The 25,414-nt window shown below is 38.7% G+C and overlaps 1 protein-coding gene across 1 annotated transcript in view; it reads right to left on the reverse strand.

The window, feature by feature from the left end:
- The window catches only part of cfap46 (cilia and flagella associated protein 46), a gene marked incomplete at both ends in the record, with an annotated part of 66,953 nt that extends 43,672 nt beyond the window's left edge, over window positions 1-23,281 (reverse strand). Inside the window, 20 exons of the mRNA XM_083923204.1 lie at window positions 1,684-1,833; window positions 5,310-5,511; window positions 6,181-6,393; window positions 7,617-7,729; window positions 9,326-9,444; window positions 9,593-9,717; window positions 10,416-10,539; window positions 12,593-12,710; window positions 13,098-13,323; window positions 13,826-14,016; window positions 14,649-14,747; window positions 15,152-15,251; window positions 15,442-15,588; window positions 16,413-16,507; window positions 17,241-17,364; window positions 19,669-19,833; window positions 20,696-20,760; window positions 21,228-21,359; window positions 22,996-23,117; window positions 23,233-23,281. Of these exons, the coding sequence (XP_083779330.1) occupies window positions 1,684-1,833; window positions 5,310-5,511; window positions 6,181-6,393; window positions 7,617-7,729; window positions 9,326-9,444; window positions 9,593-9,717; window positions 10,416-10,539; window positions 12,593-12,710; window positions 13,098-13,323; window positions 13,826-14,016; window positions 14,649-14,747; window positions 15,152-15,251; window positions 15,442-15,588; window positions 16,413-16,507; window positions 17,241-17,364; window positions 19,669-19,833; window positions 20,696-20,760; window positions 21,228-21,359; window positions 22,996-23,117; window positions 23,233-23,281 (2,679 nt within the window). The remainder of the gene's footprint in view (window positions 1-1,683; window positions 1,834-5,309; window positions 5,512-6,180; window positions 6,394-7,616; window positions 7,730-9,325; window positions 9,445-9,592; window positions 9,718-10,415; window positions 10,540-12,592; window positions 12,711-13,097; window positions 13,324-13,825; window positions 14,017-14,648; window positions 14,748-15,151; window positions 15,252-15,441; window positions 15,589-16,412; window positions 16,508-17,240; window positions 17,365-19,668; window positions 19,834-20,695; window positions 20,761-21,227; window positions 21,360-22,995; window positions 23,118-23,232) is intronic.
- Window positions 23,282-25,414: the final 2,133 nt, after the last annotated feature.

Here is a 25,414-nt window from a genome sequence, read left to right on the forward strand (position 1 = left end):
TTTGCTATGCCAGTAGTGTAGGAATCGTAAACCAGTTCCAGTTGAGAAGTGGTAAAAAAATGGAATCTAAACTGGAATCGTATGCCTCTGAGAGTTTATCAAGTCCTTTAATCAATGCTGGCATGTTTTTTTCAGACAGTTGAGCATTGCAAACCAATGACAGCAAACTTCTACTCGTGGTGGTGGTGTTAGCTCCACACAGGCTGGCTTATCAGAATTTTTCTTTGAAAACCTAAACCTCTCATTTCAGCTACACTGTGTTCAGACTCACAGAAAATAAAAAAGTTTCAGATGCTGAAAACCACTGTAGGCCTTATTGATCAGGAATCATTCAGGAAATCAATAAATAAGCTGACCGATAAGCAGAATTAACAACGGCATTGGTATCAATAAAATGTTATTGATTCCCATCCCTGACTGCAAGAAACAAACCTCATTTAGCTGTGACTCAAAGCACATCAGGCTGAAGGGACTAATGTAGAGCAGGGGATTCTTGGCTGACAAAGGGTTGTAGGATTATGGTAACTACTCAAGCTGTCTGTTTAACTGACAAATTGTATAAGCACTTTCTCCACATTTATGTAATACAATGCTGTAATATGGATGGATGTGCAGAAGCAACACCTACCACATCAAAATGATTAATACAAATGTCAGGAATCATCAGCCTACAATAATATAAGCACAATTCTATGGAACTATGGAGACCATATTACAGGATACATTATAAATGTCAGATGATTATGTTATGATTCTGAGCTATACATTTATCTCAGCAAGTATCCATCCTCCTTTACATCTCATATTTTTTGTAGTGCAATAAAAAAAGTTTTGAAACAGGCTTAAAACTTAAGTCCCTTCCACACATGAACTGCAACCCTGACATTATGTATACATTACCTGGAGGAGCAGTATGTGAGAATGAGAATCAAATCAGTTGGACTGGACATTAAACAGACTTTACCCCGCCAGCTCCCTAGTACAAAGTCTGTTTAATGTCCAATTGAACCCATGTGTAAATAGAGCAGCTAATTTCCGAGAAAATTTATAGCGAGTGATTGGGTGTGTTGATGATGTTTTGATCATGTGGCTGGCACAAAAACAAAAGAAAACAAAAATCTCAGGGTGAAGAAGAAGGGTGATTTACATGAAGACGTCAGCAAAAATTTTAACTGGAGAGACAAGATACTGGAAGGATAAGGGCCGACACCAAAATCTTCAGACAAATTCAAACCAAATTCAATTTCTTTGATGACCAAATTGTAAACACGCTATGTGACCGCAGTGTAATTCACGTCATGCCCTGATTCCTGCACACTCTCCTTGGTGCTGCCCCTTGCCTAAATCTAACATATTTCATTCTTTAAGTGAGACTGTATCTGACACGTACAACCACCTGTTGTGTGCTGCATGTGAGGAGACAACTCCGGTCAATGTCCAGACCTGATACGTCTGATATTGTCCAGAGTTCATATGAGAAAAAGGCTTTAGACATAGTGGATACCTGCTCCAATAACGTATAAAGTAAAGTATAAAAATATCAACCTTCTTATATGAAAAAATTTGCAATACTGAAGAATTTTTGTTAGCTAGTAAGAATTTGGGAAGTACTTAATGGTCATACTACTTAGTAATGATTTGTGAATAACCCCATTCTGGACTACAATGTAATGAATCACTAACCTCATCTTTTATGTCCATTTTTGAGCCAATCTGCTGTTGCAAGAGCCTCTTGATCTGCACCCATGTGGCCACCACCTGTTTCCTTGCTGCGATAGGGAAACTCTCCCCTGGGATGTTGCAGTCGGATATGCAAAGGGCGTAGTCACACAGCTAGGAGGAAATGTAGGAAACAACAATGAGCTTGCATTCTGTCAGCTACAAGTACTCAGTATAGTATTAGCAGTCTGAGAAGCTTAAAGAGTAGAACATGACATTAACATAGTCAGGATTATGTATAATCCTTAATGATACTAAAAATGTTAATGTGGATCAAAGTGTCTATCCCATATTATACATTATGATATGTATCGGTAAGACTCGGAAGACCCTGGACCCTTCTCTAGCTCTAGGCCCTCTGTCAGCCCGCCAGCTGGAGACATGACAGACATACACATAAGAATTCTCAGAATTCAGAAAGACTTTGTTCAAGACAGACACTGAATCTGACCCTCCTGTCCTGTCGACTATTTATAAAAAAATGTATTGGAAAGAGTGATTTTTTATCTTTCCTTCAAAAGGGAAACAGACACGACGAAATTTCGTTAATAATTCACTGATAAAGTGCCTTTCATCTAGAGTTAGGGCTGATATTCATGCTGGATCCTTTGAATAGAAAAGGAGAAAGGAAACAGGATTTAATTGCCAACTGCAGCAGTCAGAGAACAGAGACATCAGACTCCAGTGGTACAAAGACAGTCATGGAAGCTAAATGTGAGTGTGTAAGTATGTGTGAGCATGCATGGCTAGATAAGTAACGTGTGTCAAAGGATGAACAAGATAACAAAATGTCAACATGTCATGACATCGTATCAAGGCATCAATGCATCAATGCATCAATGCATCAATGCATCAATGCAACAATGCTTCCTGAGTGTTAGGAGTTAGAATGACTCTGTCTTTACATTTCTTTATGCACTGTTCTTTATTTGAGAGACGGTTGGGGGTGTGGATACGCTTGGTATGATAAAAGAGGCCACTGCCAGACTGCAGGCGGCCTGGGGAGCGGCACTGAGTGTACATCACTTGGAGACACTAGTTTTTCAAGAAGCTATTCAAACCACACCACGACTTCACATCGTTCCAGCTCATGAAGACCTGCACTGTTGTTTTCAGGGATCCATCCACTAACAACCAGAGATGCACCGATCTGGATATCGGCTCCGATATTGACTTATTAGCTGGCTCTGATATCGGATGAATGAGGCCAATCCAGCATGTAAATAAATAATTTTAAGTAAATTTATATCTGCGTTAATTTCTTACCTTTATTTTAACAAGGCTAAATGTTTATGTAAGCCTGATGCCTTCACTCACATGGCAAAGTATATGGTTCATTCATTCAACCGTAGGATCCGATTGGTATTGGGTATCAGCCGTTACGCTCAGCCCAGGTACTGGTATCGGCTTGGATCAGAAATAAATAGATCAGTGCATCTCTAACAACATCATAAACTGAACTGAAGTAACTTGACGAAGCTTATCCACCAACGGATCAACTACCTGGGTAAGCTAACCCATCTCAGCTTCTCTCTGGTTGGTGTAAGCAGTCCTTATGTGTGCTTTTCCTAGTTTTCTCCAGGTGAAGACCGGTGATAAGAGCCTTAAAGGCCCTAGACCTAACTAGTTTGTAACACAGAGAGGCCTTGTTAGCTTGGGAGCCAGACGATTCTGCAATTTATGTTTCACTTGCTCTGGCAGATAAGTCTGGCCTGCATTCAGCCTTGACAAACTTTATTTATTTAAACTGAAATTGTGGTGCGTTGATAGTTCTGCTACTCCATTGCCTTTTTAATGCCACAAGTTTACAAAAGTGTCACTGCCGATTAGCTTACACCTCTGACAAACAAACCAAATAAGAAAAAACATACCTCAAAGCCCATTACCCTGAAACTGTAGCAAAATGGTGCACACTGTTTTCAAAGTGAACGTGCCCCTAATTCCGAAAGATTTCCAGCCAACCTGGGCCTTGACCGACCAATCACAACTGTTTATCTCACATGGGGTTAAGACGATGACTGACAGCGTCACTGTTCGCAGGTCCATTCAGCGCACGTTTTCAGGCTCAGCAAGCTCTGATCAAACTGTTAAACTGGGAGGTGCTGTTCAAAAATAAATCAAGATTATGTAACTGTATTGCCAATTTTTCACATAAAATGTTTTCAGAAACACGTTTTAGTGTACTGTGATTTGACAAAGGTTGTGTTCAGGGCACCATTTTTTTCTGCTTGAAACGGGACAAAGCATCGCCCCAACTTGCAGGTGTCACTCAGTGCTACATCAGAAGTTTGGTCGGTCTGATTGGTTGTAGATCTATCCAACTCTTAAACAATTTCTTTCTCTATTATTTGGTTTTTTTTTTGCCTTGAGTGCTTAGCCTCAACATAATTGAAAACAAGCTGTGATGGTTGAAACTGTAAAGTGAAAAAAGGAAATATGAAATTTCAAAGTTTAAAACATTCAAAAAGTTCACAGGGTGTAAACAGTGTCACACATATCTGTACATAAGATTAAAATTTGAGTTTCTGAACACGCCTTGCAAAGATTCAGAAAACTCCATTCAGAGATTATACAAACTCCTTTCACAGTCTCCACACGCTCCTTTCAGCTTTTTTCAGAGATTCTGATCTATCCTACAGCTTTGAATGCTGGAATTTCAGACATTGTTTTCACAGTGAAAAGATCAGAAACGGAAAAAAAGCAGCTCAAGCCGGCCCAATCAGTCTGTGAGGGATTTGATGGTTTGTTTGCTTCAACAAAATACAGCTAATCAACAAACCTCGGACTAAACATGTTTTTTTTTAATTTACTTTTCATTTGTGGTGTACTTTGTGTTGGTCCCAGAAAAGTTGGTTTCTGTGTTGTCATAATTTCACATTACATACTAGTTGGAGTTTTCTAAACCCTCATGACCTCATTAATCCTTCTTCGGGACAGATTATTCCATATCTACTACAGAAGTACTGAGCAGTGTGTAATTATTATAGTATAGTATTAGAGTATTACCAGATAGTTGTCATGTTAAGTAGTTCTCTGTGTTTACAGTCTGTTGTATCTTTATGCAAATATGGTGACTAAATTGCTTTTCAAATGTTTTAACACAAATGTACGTTAAGAGAGGCATTTTGGTGCAAATTAAACATTTAGTGATGTGTTCAGCTTTTATGCAGATGTATAGTGACATAGGGATACATAGGGAGAATTGTATCTATCTTTGGTCATGTTTTTCAACAGGGAGTGTAAAACAAAACACTAAATTTGTAAAACCCTTTTTTTTTTCAAATAAATCTTCTACTTTTTTCTCGTAGATTTGCCAATTTTTTCTCGAATATTACTTTCCCCCTGACCCCCTCCCCTAGGGTCCGTAAGATTTTTTTTTTCAATGTATATGTCTGACTAAAAACATTCTGAAAAAGGGCATTTAAGGCTCCAATAATGTACCTGAAACGTAACAAGACCTAAAGTCAATATTTGTCACAAATACTTCTATTGTACTGATACTTATTCAAAACATTATTAAAAACATTAAGTCATTCTCAGCCACACTCAGGTGCCCGATGCCCACATCCCACTCACATACTCAAACACACCTCTAATGCCTTGCGGACATCCTGAAGGGCATCAGGGTCTAAGAAAGCCCCATGGACACTGGCAGCCTTCTCGATCCCCTTCTCAGGTCTGTTTTTGCCCTTTTCTCCTGGCAGGGCTGGCTCAGCGCTGTCTGGTCCACACAGAGGCTGGATCAACCCCCGGGCCACAGCATCACACAGCAGGACAAGTAGAGCATGATTCCTGAGTGATACAATTGAAAAAAATGCCCCAAACTGACATTATCTGGAAAAACAAGGATTGAAAGTTGGGCTTTAAGTTGAAACATATTTGTCTTCATGGTTTTGTAAAGTTAAAACCCTTAACAAAGATTTGGACAGCAAAATATGTTTCCTTGACCACATCATCACAAAGAATATCATTGATTCCCAACATTTACATAATTATTTCAATGCCCAAAGACAGTTTGGTCAGTTTTCATGAACATTCTCTTCACAACCAAAAATAAGAGAAGAGCTTAAACCGCCTGTTTTTTGGAGTGAGCTACAGTGCCGTAGAGAATGCATTATCATTTCTACAAAAGTCAACTTTGACTGAGCCTAAAATGATTTTCTGAGGACAAGTGTACATATTGCTGTTGTAAGCACAAAATGCAATGACTTGCCCACTGTGGGTTGAGTGAAATGCTTTCAAAAGTATGTTATTTAAAAATGTACAGTCATCAGTCTAACACAGCTTTGTTTCATGTTTCATGAACTTTTGTGGAAACCTGTGATGATTCGTTTGAGACCTTTTTTAGCGCTGGAATGTAATAAACTTTGCAAGAACTCCAGAACAAACATCCAAACTATTCTGTCTATTAGGTATATACCCTTTAATAAAAAGTGATACTTTAGATGAGACCTGGCCTACCCAGCGAACTCTGTGTTTTGGAGCATCACTATCAGACTCTGGAAGGTGGGAAGCAGGCGTTGGTACTCCCCAGCTTCAAACAAGTGGCTGCTGTAGTTCCAAAGGTAAATGGCTGCATTTGTTACCACCCACGGCTCAGTGACCTCTGCTCCGAGCTCTGCTCCCCGCAAGAAATTGGAGGTGGCGTAGGCAGACAGAGCTTCGATCCAGTCTCTGGGTGAGAAAGGTACCGTTAGAGAGTGGGAAAGGGAGAAAGATAACTGTGTTTGTGTGTGAGAGAGAAAAACAGTATAGGGGCCACATGGTGTTGTCTTTCGTGAAAAAGTAAACTAAAGGTGAAAAAGTCAATGAATTTTTAAAAGGTTGCTTATTTAAACTTATAATGCATTGAAATCTGACTTGAATAATTCCATTTGCTGATTTTGTTTTTCTGCATGATGCACACGGGAGCTTAGGACCTCACCATGACAATGTCATATAAGTTATATCTATTGAGGCATTCAACGCTAATTTGTTTGAACACCTGGATGCACAGTGATAGCTCTCAGCTCACTTTATGTTACAACGCTGGAGGTAAACTTCAGGCAAATTTCAGACGGAGTGTAGTAGTGCACTAGTTCCACTGCTGAATGTGATTTTTCAGGACTTATCAATGCAACAAAGAGAACAGGCTGTTAAGATTAAGTGTGATCCTGGAGCTTTAGAAACCGTGTTGGGTTTATGGTTTCAAATCTGTTGTGCAGTTTTGGTATAACAGATAAGGAAACAAATGTGTTTGTAGTTAAAGAGAATGTGTCATTCCCACCTGTCTAGCATTATCTCTGACAAGCTTTGCAAATTAATTCACTTTAAAAGACTGCTCCCTACCCCATTAAATGAGCCACTGTCACTGTAATACAAATTATAGTCTCTATATATACTTACATTTTAAAACAACACCAAGAGAGACTATGAACAGCTAGAGCTGATGATGCGTTGAGAGGCATTAGTTGATGATTAAATAATCATATATACACTTCACAACATTTCAACAACTTTACATACATCTGGTTTGAACAGTTTTGGGCATAACAATTATTTAAACACTTTAAGTGTTTTGTCAAAACTACTGGTTATATAATAATATCATGGGATAACAAAAGAAAACAAATTAACAAAAATTGGAGGAAAGGTGGTCAAAGTGTATGTTCTACAAGACTGTATATCTATCATTAATAATTATAAATGAAACATAAAATTGATTTTAAATTGTTTGATATGGACATGTACAATGTAAAAGCATTTCATATTACAAATTCGGACTTAAATAAAGAACAAGTTAAAGTAAAGCAAAAACATACATACATAAAGCAGAAAACATACAGTTGCCAGACAAAAGATACAGTACAGACAAAATATTCCAGTTTTATAAAGCTTGTGTGTGTGTGTGTACTCACCTGTAAATGACCCAGTGTGGATCCTCTTCAGACACACACATCTCACTTTCCACTGCAGGGACGACAGGGCTGTTAAGCTGCACCCCCTCTGTAAGCAGCTTTTGGATGGTGGCCTGATCAAGACAGAATACATTAATTTCTCAATTTCAAAAGATAATATTAAAGCTGAAGACCTGTTTTGATAACTTCATAATAAAAAAAGAGAAGACCTCCCGCTTTGGAGATGACAATTTCTCTGGAGCTGTTAAAGCTCAGCTGTAGTAGATCAAAGAAAAGCCAAATGACTGCTGAGGATTTTAAGCCAGCGGTGGACAACTCAGGTAAGACAAGAGGAACCTGCCTTCATCATCAGACTGAGATGTAGGAATCTTTTAAACTAATGAATTATGACCTGATTAAAAATGTGTCATGGAACAAAGAAAGATACATGAGAGGAGCAAGCATAGAGACTACAGTGTGAGGCAGTTGACAAGGTCATGTAGTTGCTGTGGATAGTTGTCTCCATTTTCTTCAAACTGCTGTCAAGTTAACATCTCTATGGACTTAATGAAGACTTGGAGCTGCAGGCTTGATGGGAAGTGGGATTACACAATAAGACAGGCTCATAAGACAAGCACAACAATATCTGACTCCGACCAATCAACATCTAACTCAAGGGCTTGTTAAAAATCCCATACTGCATGTTTACTCCTGCAAGCAGCATCGGTTCCTCATATCATATTTCAAAAGAACAGCTCAAACTAAAAAACAAGAATATAATAATATAACTTTGATCTAATATAGTTAGAATATATTTTTGTGAAACGGAATATCTCAATACAAAGGTATCTTCATCCAAAGAAGCTTGAAATAAAATGTGAATGTAGCTTTTCCACTGTAAATCATGTAGCATCAATAACTGATAGGCAAAGTTTCTGGAATGAGTGTATGATCTGTCATATAAAATCAAAAAACTTCCTACTCTCTGTCATTATCAAAGCTAGAAAAATGTGTTTGTGTCGCTGGAAGAGCCGGCAGTCATTTCATGGATCCTCACTCTGCCTTGGTTATAATCCTTTTCATTGACATTTTCATGAAATCAAACCACATCTTTCATACTAATAACGGTTGGCATTTTATCATCAATATCCATTCAGTGTATTTACATTCAGTAATTACATTTCTATATTTAGTGGCGGAGTCGCCATTCCAACGCTGGATTGAAATTGCCTTCAGAGAAAACAATGCATGCATGTAATCCAGCATAATTCCATGGCAAAAAACTACTGCTGTTTACTGTTCTCTCTTTGTAATGTATCAGAGCTGTATAAAGTTACTGTTAATGCACATGGAACAACCTACTGCTGTTGCTCAACATTAAAAGTAATCCACTGGCAAAAAAAGGGGATGGATATAATGTGTCAATGTGAGTTTGTTTGGCTGCCGTATCAAGAGATACACCAGTTTTTTTTCTGAAATAGTAGCTGCTCAAGGAGTGTTTGAGTATTTCCATGAAAGCCACAGGTGTTGCCAAATCAACCAGGACTGAAATCATAAATTAAATAAAAAAACGGAAGATGGAAGTCTTTGCTTTTTTTTGTCTGCCAACACTGAGTAAGCAACCACGTTTATATATTAAGAGTAATGTTAAACTTGTTTTTGTGGATTACTATGGGAAGAACATATGTGTGCATGTGTAAATTAGGAGACATACATTAGTAAGCACGCACCTCAGCACTGATGAAGCGGATTTCAGCCAAAAGGCGTAGCAAATCCCTCACACAGGTTTGGTTTCCATTGTAACTGTGAAGACATGCTGAACAGCTTTCTTCCTCCGAGCATCTACATTCTGGATCAAATTGACAAAATCTGTGATGTGAATTATTTCAATGAAAGTAATCCTCTCAGTCTACTGCTACTTCCTGTCCTATCTTCTAATGTAAGAGGAATATATCTATCTATTTTACCGTCAGACAAAGGATCATTCATCATCTTACTGTCAGTCTTGGAAATCTTCCATCTCCCATCATCGTAAAGCAAACAGAATCGACAGGAAGCTCGGCACACATCCCAAACTTCCTTTTTCCTGGCTGTCTTCACCAGAGTTGCCCACAACTTTACCCTGGAGCAGCCCATAAATAAAGAATACTTAGAGATGATTCCCTTGTAAAGGTCAGAGCAAGGGCACAGCAGTACACTGTATATGATCTAAGGTTGTTTGCTTGCAGGGCCATGAATAATACTCTTTTCCTTTGGGGGATCTTCAAGTCTCTGCCCTCTCTCCTGACCATAAAGCCTGCAATTTCTAATGTGCACACTTTTTTGTAATGACATTGGTAGACAGGGGGGGACTAAACTATGTGCTATGAATTAGGAGATGTAAAAGAAGGTTGTAGACACACAGCAGCAGCTTTAACTGTAGAGAGGACCAATAGATCAAACATTCATTAGTATATATATAATGTTCAGTAACAGCCAGGAGTAATAAATCCAACAAGGCATAAAAGCATGATTATATAGACTAATTTCCAACTGAGTGTCTGAGAAGCCTGACAGCTAAAAATAACTAACTTCTGAGAAACTTCCCACTGGCAAGAAGATGGGTTCTTACTTGAATTTATACAATACATGTATAATTACAATTTATTTATGTAAATGTACAACGCACGCACGCAAGCACGCACACACACACACACACACACACACACACACACACACACACACACACACACACACACACACACACACACACACACACACACACACACACACACACACACACACACTCACACTCACACACACACACACACACACACCTACCTCTCTGTGTTGTCTGTGTCATCTCTTTGTCTGGCCAGGTGTCCATCCACCTTTCCTAGAGATGATGAGTGATGCTGAGCCTTAGCAGACAGTTTAGCCACTGGTCCAGGACCGTCTACAGCAACTGGACAATTGTTGGAGAACTGAATACATAAGCTCGATCTTAATTAATGCTTTTAGAAAAGCTTCTGCATTTTCTCTAAATAATTAATCAATAAAAAATGTCTGGCTTGTTTGCTTATCCATAACAAAAACTCTAAATGATTCAAATAACATGAAATAAATGTGCACTTATACTGTATACCTAGTATACATAGTTTGGGACTTCCTTTTGAGAAAAAACAACTAAGGGAGTGCATGAGTAAATGGGCCATTTTTACTCTTTTAACTCTTTCAAACAGGGATGTCACTGACTGCAATGTAATCATATTACATCATACACATAAGACCAAAAACACAAAACTAAACTGAACAAAAAGGCATGTCCCAGATTTTTATTCAGACCCTTCTGCAGTTACAGGGGTATTCAAGCATTTGTTTCATGGACTGAATTATAAAGAGAGTCTGTGACTTTGACCAGTGTTTTATAGAAGCAAAATGCTCCAGTGCCTGTGTGCACCGCCTAAGAATACACACACACTCATGCACACACCTCTCGTTAATGAACAACAATTAATCAAACTTCCTAGTCTCAAAGGATACTTGGTGTGCCCTGAACACAGTGGTTAAGTGTCAACTTGGGGATTTTTGAGGTTAAAGACAAAAACAAGGGGGTGCCTCTATGGATCAAAGCTCTTCACCTACAGTATGCCTGCAGTAGAAGCCCTTTGGCTATCTGTCTCTGACTATATGTCAAAGGGGTGAGGTGAGTTCCTTACTGGGTCATTTGGACTGATGAATGTTCATTTGATACATTTTTATGATCAAAGGCACTCCCTGGGAAACATCAACATTACTCTGAGAAATTTTACAAAATGTAGAAACAAAGTTCAACACTGCCACTAAAAGACCTTCTGTCCAGACCTGAAGAGCAAGGGACAAATTTACATACAAGACAGCGCATGCGTCCATTCAATATGCATTCACAATCTGCGTGTAATCAGTGCCTGCTTTACTGAGACAGCAGCCCATTACACAATCAGCACAGAGGACTGCCTTCCAGGCACCGGAACAGTGGGAAAGTGGGATTTGTCTGAGATCACCAAGCTTAGAGAATAAATTATTAAGTAGTCATGCCGCATTGAAATACTCATTAATGAACTAACATGATTCCAAAACATTTATATATGCCACATTTCAACCCCTAAGATCAATGTTTTATTATTCAATAATGTATATTATCTCCTGATCTTTCCCCTGACGCCTTTTGATAATGCAACAGGACTCAATAAATTAAACTTCCAAAGCGTGTTCCAAAGCCAAGTACAGAGATAGCTAAGAAAGAGAACTAGAGAGAGAAAGCTAAGGGGGACCAAGCAGCAGAAGTGCAGAACAGAGCAGTTGGAGAGAAGATGTACACCATAAATGTCTTATCAAAAGAGTACAATTAAAAGCCTAAAGTAATTTTATAGTTGCTACAACATTGTTTGACACCATAAAATAGTCAGATACTGATCATGCTCTTGTTACTCTCTTAAATGTAAATGCACTTTACCCCAGATAAGAGACATCTGTGGTATATTCTTTCAGGCAAGTAAACTGTCAATTTCCTCAAGTTTAATGAACTGTGTTATTCCTGGTGCACATCAAGATGCAACTTCCGGTGTTGAAAAATTAAGCAAACGCTGAAGTGCCAAAAATCGCAGTCGCTCTAAAAGCGAGTTCTGCAAAATTAAAGGTTGACCGCTTTAAGTAGCTGTAGGCTTCAATCAGCCCGCTTCAGCTCCATCCACGCTCCACCTCTTTGCCCTTTTATGGATTGACTGGCAGTAAGGTGGTGTCAGGCACTGCAAAGATGGCAACAGCCAGAGCCACCCACATTGAGCTTCACTTTGGCTCTTCTGAAACCTATGGGAGATGTCACATCCATATTTTATAGAGTCTATGGTGCAGATACAAGGGGCGAAAGGCTTCGTAATTTTGGGATGTGTGTTTTCAGCTATCCTGACAAATAAAGATCTTCTTGAAAAAAGGAGATGCATTAAGAACATATTATTGTGTCTTAATGAAATCTGTACTTTTGGAGGTGTTGTCAGCATCCAGCACCATCTGGAAATCCTCAGGAGCCAAAAGGAGACCCACAGCGACCAGGATGGGACGACAGTCGGTCCTATCTTGGGGCAGCATGTCCCTGGCCTGAGAAAGAGAAGGAAGGGTTAGATGTTAGAATTCATTAGTAGCCATTACTTACAGTCCTCCAAAGAGGTACACTCTTTTGTGACTTCAAGCCCAACACCATTCATAAAACATACTTGATGTTTATCTTATGGATTACAACTTACATTTACTCGTCTCAATAATCCTGCATACTGCATGCAGGTAAATTGTTAAACTGACTTGACTTTAACACCCACAAATAATTCAACAGCTATGTTCTGAAGGGAAAGGATTCTCTTCTTCTTTACTCTACGTATGTATGATTGCTGTTGATAAAGCAAGTATGTTTTTACACAAGTTTTGCCTTGTTAAGTTTTAAGGAACGTTTCATTTTGTAATGTTAGACTGTCTGACATGGCTAAAAACCTGCTGCATAAGCAAAGCTGCTTTATCCTCGGTCCTTGAGGGTGTTTGGTAGAGGGTCCCTCTGAGCTGTAGGAGGCTGACAGCTGACGACAGGCGTTCTCGTTCTGTCCCATTATCCAGCAGCATGGCTTTCTGAAGGTGAGTCAAAGAAGCCTCAAGGCGCCCGTCCTCTTCTTCAATCACTGCCAGCTCTGAGTGGACCTGACAGCGCATCTCCAGCAACATACTGTGAAAATACCAAACACTTCAAGCATAAACGTATACGTTATAAATGAATGCAAATCTCTAGATTAGATACTGAAATTTAAACCTGGTGACATAAACTTATATAATCTTGAAGAATACTGAAATGTTGGCTCTCAGAAACTCTACAGCCAAGAAACCTGATAAAAATAAAAACGGTTTCTTACTATTGACTGTCATAGAAAGGTCTGCATTATCGCAAAAACCAAGAAAACATAATCAAATCTATATATTGTTGCATTAAAATACAAATTGAGCTATACCATACCATGATAACATGCTCTATACTGTATATCAAATAATGCTACTTTGGGAAAGCATGTTGAATTAGGCCACAACCTGTTTGTCATTTTTTGCAGGTAAAGCTATAGGGCACAGCAAAACATATTCAGTGAAGTGCAAACGCAGCAATAAAAACAAATTGAAAAGCCCAGAGACATACACACATAACCATGTATAATGCTGTTTCTGAACAAACTGTAAACCTTTGCATGTCTGCCAGTACTTGGGCCACCCTGAGCAGAGGTGTCTTTATGCATTTCCTGAGGTTGTGCTGCATGAGGGGCAGACAGATGCTCCATTGGGTAGCACACACTGCCTGGATGGCCTGAGGTTCCCCCTCTCTCACTGCAGTCTGCAGCCACTGGTCCAGCTTTCCTATCTCCTTCAGTCGGGCCTGTGGGATAGCAACTACAGATTGAGAGTCTCTCCTGTTGTAATGACAGCACAACACTTCTATCATTTGGCAAGTATACTTGGAAGGAATTAGATTTTGGTTTGATGTGGTGCCAATTCTTTAAAAGGGACATATTCAGACCAAAATATTAAATGGTCCAAATGAGTTTACACATACATGTTTTTTTCTGTCTTAGAGGGGAAAATTCCTCAAAATATATTGGGGAGAAGGTGAATAGGGTATAACAGTTTACTATTAGATATCACCATGAAACTTCCACAGTTGATTTCTTACACAAAGACAATTACTTTTGGTATTAGAAGTTTTCTGAAAATGTATGTTTGAAATATGCAAATGAGGCATTATCTAATGCTTACTTTTAATGAATTTAGGAGAAATGTACTGACACAATAAAATAAAGTGTAATAAAAAAACACCTACTGTGAATGTGTATTGTATGTTGTCTTTCCAACAGTGTGAAATAAGACATATAATTCAAGCAAAATAGCCAAAAATTTCAAAATTGACCCCTGCATGAAAAACAGTTATTCAAGACTCTGCCAATGGGTCCACTGCCTGCATAACATGTGGCAGAAACACAAGGCTGATAATTCAGAAATATGATCGAGCACCTCCACACTGGCTTTGGAATAGTCATTCATCTTCGCCTTTCTCTTCAGGAGGTTGGTTTCACAGTTGATGCATTCCATTATTATGCATTGGCCAATACTCTAAAAAGACAAATACACATACCTATGATTTTAAGAGTCAGTGTTCAGCAGTGCATGGAAGAGAGGATGATTATTCTCAGTAGTCATATTTATGACAAAACTTCTTAAAAAGATAATGTTGCTAATTATGTTATCATTTCAATTAATTCACATTATATTAATGAGTACAAAAGAGCAAAACGACCAATTTCCGATTGGAAAAAAAACGTAAGATATGAATTCTACATTGAAGAAAGCAATCAAAATGCAGCAAACTTTTAAGCTCTTAGGCATGAGCTCAGCAAATTAATCTCATCTATTCTCAAGCAACTACTTAAGAAGTGACATCAATTACCATGCATTCATTTACATGTTTATATAATATGTACAGTTACAGCATGTACAGTAGCCACAGGGACACTTACAGCTTCTCCTGTCGACTTCAGTTCTTTCAAACAGTTGATAGCTACTTCCTGATGCTTCACTTGCAAGGCCAGCAGAGCCAACTCCAGGAGGAAAGCAACTCTGCAAATCCCAGATAAATCATAATTTGTACAATCCACAACACTTCAGCACAGTAATCTGAACCACGTACTGCCCTTTGGATATGCATATGTGGATTTATGGTAGTCGGAGGTTTAGGAAGAGGACAGGGAGCAACAAAGAGTAAGCTTGTTGAGTAGAAGATTTGTTAAGGACACTTTGGGTCACAGACCTGTCAGCCGGTTGGATGGGTGTTGGGCTCTGAAGAGGACTGGAGTTCACAGGCGTAGCAGATGCTTTGATACAATCCATTAAGAGATGAAAAATCTGCTCAAGCTCCTCTTTTGTTGGCTGATCCTCATTTCTTTCTTCCAACTTGCTACAAACATGAAAGAACATGAGTAAACATCCAAGGGTATGTATGCATCTGTATAGTAATTTCCCTCCTAATATACTCGCACTGAACAATGCATAAACCTTAGGCAAAATAACCTATATGATGGTGACGATGGCTGGTTCAGACTGAGTCATGCTGCTGATGTTTATTGAGCTGAAGAGCTATAAGAAGCTTGGACATGTTGAGTACATGCCTGCAGAAGGGGGGCAGGGGCCGGGGGCCTGGACTGGGTTTGTGCTGTATTACGCCACACCAGAAGCTGTAGTATTAAACCATTACTGTATGCAGGCGGCCAGATAAACCTGCACCCTATGGGGCGCCAAATGCTAAGCTGAGAGCAGTGGATCAAGTTTATTTCTTGAAAGAGCTCCCTAATTAACTGCAATCATACAACCTTCATGGTCAAAAATGCATTCATTTTTGACCATGAAAAAATCCTACATCTCAAGCAAAACATGGTGTATATAAAAAAAAACTGCTTTCCAGGTTATACATACAAAATGCGAACTTTGAGCAGCTTTGGTATGACCATTAATAAGGCCATAACTGATTGCCTTTAGTATTAGCAAATTGCATTCAACAAAAGCAAACATACAATCAATCAGTAAAGCATATTCTTTCAAACACAATTTTGCCTTCACCATTAAAGCAGATCAAAGGCTATTCTGTTTTTTGGATAACTACAACTACTTTTCCATTTTTACTACTAAAGTACAAAAACATTGCATTCTGAATAACAAATCAACAAGCAATTTCAGAGCAGAAAAAAATGTACTTATATATAAAAAAAAATAAACTTTCCTTACTTTTTAAATTTCTGTATTTTGTAAATGACCGCTAAGGTAGTACACTGCCTGCTCATTTCAATGAGGACATCAGCCTCTGTCAGCTTGTGTTGTACCTAAGAAGATAAGAGTAAAGGTATAAGTACTCTCAGGGTTATGGTTAAAGTAAAGACGGTTAGGATTCTGGTTAAACAATCTATGGAAATGAAACAAGGAGGTGAATGAGTATTGGTTGTCAGTGAACTAACATCTTAGTCAAGGGTTGTGTTCAAAATTGCCCATAGCATATACATACTGAGTATGTTAGTACATACATCATCATTTTATCCTATTAGAAATTTGTGTGGAAGGTTTTCATAAATAACATCTTGAGATATGGCCATAAATGTGTTTTGTCACAGTGACGTCCAAAAATCTTATCAGTTTATCTTTTAGTCCAAGTGGCTGTGGCGCAGAGGCATACAATAGCACTACAAGAATGCACAATTGTTTTTTTTTGTAGCATAAAGGGATTACAACTGCATTTCCTTGTGTAACACTGTGTTATACAGTGACAATAAATACACCTTGAACATTGAAGTACTTTAATGTGTTAGCAAGTTATAATAGTATATCAATGCCGTCCAATGACAACCTTATATTTATATTGCTGCTGAATTCTAGGCATTCAGATATATTAAAGATCAAATGCTCTTTAATGGGTTTAGACAGTTTTCCAACTGTTAAAAATGTATGACACAGAGGTTAAAACAATGCTGATTTTCTTATTTAGTGAAACATTTACATTTTGCAGATGCATGGTTTTCATTAGATATGTTTACTCTAAATTCAGTAAGTAATGCTGTTTACCAGTAACACAAAGAGTCTTGAATAAAGATGTGGGGTATGTGACTTGATGAATTCTTCAGTAACTTTGGCAAAACTTGCAGCATTTTCCATTTCCCCAGAATCCACAAGACATTTGATCAGATGCCTGAATAGAAGCAGAGAGCAAATGAGACAGATATTTCCATAACATACAGGCACTAGTGATGATGTGAGTTTTACTAGAGCAGGCGTCACAGTGCTATATACCAAGTTCCCAGTTTATTTGATGTACATACACCTAGCTACTTTACATACAAATCAGTCAAATGTTATCAAATAGTTGATCCTTTATGAAGCCAGCAATGTAATTTTTTTTTGTAGGTTTTTTTTTTATTGTTGTAGAATTAAACTGTACATACTGTTTTCTACTAAAAACTGTTTCTCATATTTTTGTTCACCACTGTATTGGCCAGTGTGAACAAAGTAAAGAACAATACACTGCATTATTGTAGTAGTAAATGCACAATGCCTATATCATACCAAATATAGTTAAAAGCTATTTTTCATCTGTAGTCTCTTTGAATGAGAGCTATGCATGTTGGACATGCTATCTTATATGGATGATACTCAGTACTGTATGAATTTCAGACATACTGTAACCAATCCTATTAATACTTTGGCTAGCTGTATTACTGAGAGTGACTGGGAAGACTGAGACACTGAGCATGGATGTCATTATGTCCTCTGAACGAAGATAACCACCATTTGAGCCTAAGGTGTCATGGGGGATCATAATAAAACTTCAAGGCCAATACTTAACTAGGGAACAAAAAGCCTTGGTCACACATGTACTGCTGGTTAATAGAAATGGAACTGGTCCAATCACATATGAATACCAGATTCCAGTACTGATATAATTCACTCATCGGATGTTGGACTAAGGTTACCGATCCACGCACAGATCCATATGTATTAACGGTAGAGAATGTACCTCCAGCTGTGTTGGGACCATAGACTGTATATAAACACACACAGGTACAAGTAGCACCTCATCATGCTTGCGGTCCCAGTGCTAATAATTTACTTGGTCAAACCAAATATACTGCTAATGATGTGACACACACACACACACACACACACACACACACACACACACACACACACACACACACACACACACACACACACACACACACACACACACACACACACACACACACACACACACACACACACACACACACACACACACACACACACACACACACACACACACACACAGACACAGACACAGACACACACACACACACACACACACACAAGCACACCGTAGCAGCTTAAGGAGACAAAACAAAAAACAGTAGATTGCAGAGACCCTGAGCATCATGCACCATCATAGGTAAAGGTATTTGCGGTGTTCAACACTGGTATAGCTTCTGGATAAAAACTGTTCTTAAGTCTATTAGTCCGAGCATTTAGAGACCTGAAACGTCTGCCTGGGCAATAATTCAAACTGTTGGTGACCTGGATGGGACGAATCCCTTAAAATGTTTTTATCCCTACTAAGACAGCGAGAGCTGTACAGTTCTTCCAGGGTGGGGAGTGAGCAACCCTTTGGAGGGCTTTCCGGTCAGCCACTGTGCAGCTGGCAAACCGCACACTCTTGCACTAAGTCAGGATGCTTTCTCACTTGACATGTACTTTGACTTTTTAGTTTCTATCTTCCATGTCCTGTCCACCAATATGGAGGACACCGGGAGCAATTAAGATGCTTTGGCTTCACTTCTAGGTTGGCTGTCACGCTTTTGATATACAGTCTATGGTTAGGACGGGTGCGAATAAGCTAACACACAGAGTCTGACTCTATGGCCCATAAATAACAGATTACTACCCTTTGTATTTTCACAGTGTTGGTCCTCCAACTTTAGAACGCAAAACTGACCTGCTGTCTGATATATCACAATGATGGACGATCATCCCGTTCTTTAAACAGACAATGCGGGTCACATGGGGTTCACAATGCTCTCAATAAAGATGCTCTTAACTCTAGCGTGTATAACATCAAACTGATACAGCTTCCAGTTTTTGTTTTTTTATCACAGTGTCTCATGTGAGATCTAGTTTGTTTTTTTGTTTTTTTAAACCTTGCCACAGCAATTTGCACTCCTACTCCCACTCCTGGTATGTGCAGCCAACTCTAGCTAAAGTTCAAATAAATTGCTTTGGAATACATTTAAACATAATGCAAAATTGCAATGCAATGTTAATTTCATGCAAAATCAGCTCTGGAATCAGAATCATTATTATTATCGGCAGACATCCAATTGGATATCTCAGATCGGAAACTGAAAAAAAGTCGATCTGTACATCTCGATTGGTTAATTAACGCTATGTTTCATGTTCACAAATCCAACATGAGAATGGACTTATTCATGAAAGAGAACTAAGAGATCGTTGCAGGGTCACTTGCATCATGAGTTCAGCCCTCCAGCTGTAGTCCTGGTCAGCCACCTCCTCCAGACTTTGGACAACCTGCTTGAGGGAAGGGATAAGGTGGAGGCACCGCCCTGGCTGCAGAAGAAGACGCACTGTCTGGAAGTACAGCACTGAGGCATTGAACACTATGAAGAAGTATCTGTAAGACACAAACCAAATGCACAATATCTTGGCAGAGAACACTGAATTATTTATGACACACATGCAAGCCATTTTATCTCTTAGTACAACTAAATTCAGTCCAAGCACCAACTCTGTATGGAGAGGTTCTGTAAATTGCAAATGTGTGTGGAATAACCATTGTCCAATGAGCCTCAGGAGAGAACCCTGTATATGCCTTTCAACATAAATTGAGGTGCTGTTTAAGACGAAATTGTGTAAACAGACAGTTTGAGTGCTGCTAATTTATTCACCAGAGAGTATGTTGTGCATTAGTCTGGGCTTAGTGTATTAGATATGTATTCCCTTTGGTGTTGATTGGGATGCTCATTCAGCCCTTTTATTGACAGGTTATGAGTTAATTAGCAAAGAGATTCAGTGCGGATTGCTTGCAAAAGCTAAGCCACTATCTCCCAACAGCAAGGAGCAAGGGAACTTTAACAATTTATGTTATTACATCTATATTTATCATCCTTTTTGCCCTGTGCACGGATACTTACAATCAACTGTTAAAATGTACATGCTGAATATGATCCAGTTGTGAATAAAGGGCTGGTGTGAAGCATGAACAATCATGTTATATTTCAACAATCTTCTTTGCAAATCGACCCTTCATGCCCCAGAATATATTTTATGAAGCAGACTGAACTCTCCTAACCTATCACGACTGAAATAACTGTTGTGAGTATTACACTTTCATACCATGTCTTTACAGGTGCACCTTAGCACTATAATGACATTTACCGAACAATATCAGAGATAAGAATGTACATGGCATAAATTGGTCAACTTTCTTGACACTAATATAGCAAAGCCAAGCATGCTTCAGAGAGGTTACAAACCTTGGATCATGCTTTGAAATTTCAATTGCTTTAAGAAAATACACCACAGCCTCTTCAAAGTCTTCCTAAAATAGAAAATAATGCAAAAGGGGAAGTGAGATATTGTCACATCATACACAAACATACAAAGATCAGACATATCAACTATTCAATGAATGCCAGTTTGAAAAACTGGAAACTACTCTAAATAGTGAAAAGACCAGGTGCAATATGCCTTGAAGAATGACATTGTGAAAAACAAATACAGTGTTTTACAAAGCTAGGACATCTGCTCCTGTTATAGCGGAAGTAAGTACAGTATACAGTATCTCTGCAGTCTCTACGTGTGTGTGTGTGTGTGTGTGTGTGTGTGTGTGTGTGTGTGTGTGTGTGTGTGTGTGTGTGTGTGTGTGTGTGTGTGTGTGTGTGTGTGTGTGTGTGTGTGTGTGTGTGTGTGTGTGTGTGTGTGTGTGTGTGTGTGTGTATCTCATTGACAAAAACACAGAAAACACACAATCTCCTTGAGGAGAAGTGTTCAATTTACTGTCCTCACCACTCTCCCTGTGGCCGGCGGAGACTTCAGCTGGCCCTGGCAGAGGTAGGCTCGACACAAAAATTGATTAGCCGGCGGATTACCTTCAAAGTACATCTTTAGACACGCTGTGCTTATCTCCAAACAACTAAGCTGAAAACACAGGAAAAGAGATGCACAAAGGCCAAAATAAATAAATATTTAAACCTTAACCCCCGTTTTATTGTGTCGCCAGCATTTCTCTATGCATGATGCATTATTGAAACTATTCAGAAATGGCTTAATGTATGTATGTGTGATGCACATTTATTTTACACATGACGAGCTGTTGCCCTTGAGAATATCAGTAGTGTGTTATATACTCTCTCCTGCTACTTGTTAGAAAAAAAAATATGCAGGGTTTTTTCATTCAAAGAATTGTAGAACTGTCAGGTAGGATATTATAATGTAATAGAAATCATGTATACTGTAATCTTTTAACTGTCTTATCATTAAATGTTTCATTGTTTTTCTCATGCTGGAAGATCATAAAACAGGATCGACTTTACAGTAATGGACATTGCATCAGTATATACAGTATAGAGTATGTATAACTGAACTGAAACTGAAGAATATTGTGACTAATTCAATATTCAAATAAGTCTTCAAGACTTCAAGGCATGCTGCATTTCCACTGTTTGATATAAAGGAGAAAGAACAAATCACATTATGGAATATCACTGTGTTTCATTATTCAAACATGTTTCCCTTGCCTTAGCACAGTTCAGTCTGCATTAGTGAATCAATTAGTATCCCCTACTGGGAGACTAGTTAGATTTAGCTCGCTTAAGTTACTGCACGGTACCAGTGACATAATGAACTATGTGATAAGACTCTTCTAGCAGAGGGGGTCCAGCAGAAGTTTTTTATTAGCATGAATTATCAGAATCTACAGAAACTTCCAGCAACAAAGCATTTGTAACCAAAAAAAAACCAATAATCTACTCCCTACCTTTATTTAGTCAAACCAAATTAAAGCATTTTACATGACAATAATGTAAGTAATAATTCAGGAACTTCCACAGATAAAGATGTTTACATATCACCACAGAAGCAGGTATTTACTAGAATAAATGAGCTCCACATTTTTCTCAGATGTGAATCTTTGAGACTTGGAGGCTCTTTGAAGCCTCATATCTTGTGCTGTATCCCAGCAGTCAACATGAAAACAGTGTTTATACAGAATGTACTTACACTAAAAGAAATGGGCAAATTTGGAGGTGTTGTTTACCGGCTATTATGCAATGGTTTACTGGCCCACTAAAGATTAAATTGGGCTGTATGTGGCCCATGGAGCAAATTTGGTTTGACTTCCCTGTATGAATCTGGCAGTGACTGAATCAGTATTAGTGCTATTGAATATACAGCAGTTTAATTCCTCTGCATTGAACAAGTATGATTAGTATTTTTCAAAATAACAGTGTTAGAGTTGGCATTGCCATTGGTCATTAACATAAAAGCTACATGTTGTACATTCCTGTTGCTGTGACTTTATCCTAATTTAGGAATAAAAACATTTGTATAAGATCTTATAAACAGTCTGATTTCCCAGGAACCCACGAGTCAGAAAATACAGTATGTCCCTCCAGCACCCTGTAGTCACACACTCAACAGATTCAGAGCTTTTAACCCAGGGGCTTGGACTCACCTACAGTGAGTAGGTCATTACCTCGACCCTGCTGACTGTAACTTACAAAGTCTAAAGTAACATCAACAGTTACATTATTACAGAGAATTACCTCTGCCTCACCTGTAGAGCTGTTTCCGCACAAACAACATACAATTCTGGGGCAATGCGTGGAGTTCGTCCGCTGGTTCCAGCTGCTGTAATGTCCTTCATTAAATGGTAGGCTGAGTGCAAGGCTCCGGGGTCTACATGAATTAACATACGCGTTGAATAACGTTAAACACAGTGACTTTCACAGTCCATCAATACTATCTTTGCTCCTGAATTAACGTCTACAAACGTTGCATTAACGTAACAAACCGTGCTGCTCCTTTGCCTCGCTGAGAAACTGACGAATATCCAGATCCATCACAGGAGAAAGTTACCGAGCATTTGCTGATACTCTTAAGATGATAATGTGTTGTGTCAGTTAGCTAATGTTAGCCAGCTAGCGTGAAAGTAATTACGACAGCCAGTCCTAACTTGGTATCGCTACCCCATTAAAACTTTACTGTGTGGGAAAGTACAAATCTAGAAGACGTTAGAAAAGCAATGCGTCCGTACGTTGAATGTAGTGTTAATGTAAATATACACGGATAAGTCTCTTTACTGGACAACTAGCTAACCCTGTGTCGACCGTAACTATCCTACCATCCGTGTTAGGGAGCGTTACTAAGCAACCGGAGACCGGGCTTGAACTACGGTAAACAAATGGGACAAAAATGGTTGACGCCACAGGAATAGATTGGTGTTGACAAAAACATACCATAAAACCTGTATTTTGTATCATTGGCTATCTGCATTGCACTACACTAACAACTCACTGTAGTCTTTTAAATCAAATCAAATATAGCCCACTTCTTAAATATTGATGTTTCATCAGCTAAAAACATCTCTCTCTCTCTCTCTCTCTCTCTCTCTCTCTCTCTCTCTCTCTCTCTCTCTCTCTCTCTCTCTCACACACACACACACACACACACACACACACAGACACACACACAGGTACAAGTAGCACCTCATCATGCTTGTGGTCCCAGTGCTTCTTAACTTCAAAGTGCATCATTAGAAACCAGGCCACTCAGTGTGCAAATATAATTTACTTGGTCAAACCAAATATACTGCTACTGATGTGACAAGAGAGAAAGCAGTGAGGCAAGACAAACTACAGTGGCTCTGCCTATAATGGACTTGGGGTAGTCCAAGTTTGAAGGAATCATGTATTAGGTCTACCTGCCAGAATTTCAAAGCAGCAGAGATAGCTCCTCAGTGCCCCTAAGCAAATGTGTTAAGCAGTTCACAGTGGGATATGTCTAAATATACACACAAAGACAATATTCACCCTTTGGGATTGCTTTAAATGTGAAATATATAATTATTTACTGGAAGAGATTTTTCCTCAGTCACTTGACCTACTTAATGGTTTGAGTTGGTGCTTTTATTTGTTGTTTAGAATTCCATAACTGCCGGAGCAGCAATAGTGCTTTAGCTGATAAATGTGTTTCTTTCTGTGCTCACTATTAAGCTGCAGATGGAAACCCCTACATGCTGTATTCCCAGACCTTTCAGGGACATACAAGTGATTTAGTTAGGTGTAGGCTACTCATACAGATATACACATCAAAACATGTTTCACAAGTATGATGTAAGATGTTTAAACCAGTGCATAACATCTCAATTCCAAATGCCAGTGATACAAACATGGGTTTTTTTTTTACATGTCACCTATACTGTGGGTGCTCATTTAAACAAGTTAAGACCAAACATGCAAATACATTCTTAAAATGAAGGATCTGAAGGATCAGAGCAAGTAGTTTTGTTTTTTATTGTTATTTATTGTTAGTGATATAATCGATTCATAGCAGAAGAGGGTGTGGCTGGCTTCACAAAGTCCATAGCCAGGCAATCTGGCCAACACAGATGGTGCTATATGATGATGAATAGGCTCTTAAAATGCTAAATGTTTTTGTAAAGGCTGTCATCCAGTATATTACAACAATACACCAACCCTGCTGTCTAGCTTCCAACAATATACTGGACATCAAAATTAGAGAACTAATTATAAATACTTGATTTATTCTGAAATATTGTTGTTTTTATTTTTCAGAGGTTGATAGAATATCTGCTTGGCCTATGCCGCTGCTGTACTAGCAGGTTTTATTTTTAAATAACCAAGGCTCTTCAACAATAACCTTTATTTGTAAAAAAAAAAAAGGTGTCAGGAGAGATGATTTAAACAATGTTTTCTTCAGACTATAGGATTCAAAAATGCACATCTGCGCCCACAGGACATCACTAGTTTCTCACACTGCTCTGATTTGATCTTGGTCCATTCTTCTTCAGTCTCTTCCACAGTTCACTAACTGTAGTGGGTTTCTTAGACATTACTTTATTACCAAGGATTTTCCAGAGATAATAATATAAGAATATTCTTAGCTACAAGGAACTGCTTAACCTGTTTTGCAGAGTGACAGGGGAACATTGTCTTACCTGAAAATTGCAGCTG

This window comes from Echiichthys vipera (assembly GCF_963691815.1).
Source record: "Echiichthys vipera genome assembly, chromosome: 11".
NCBI classification, from domain to species: Eukaryota; Metazoa; Chordata; class Actinopteri; order Perciformes; family Trachinidae; genus Echiichthys; species Echiichthys vipera.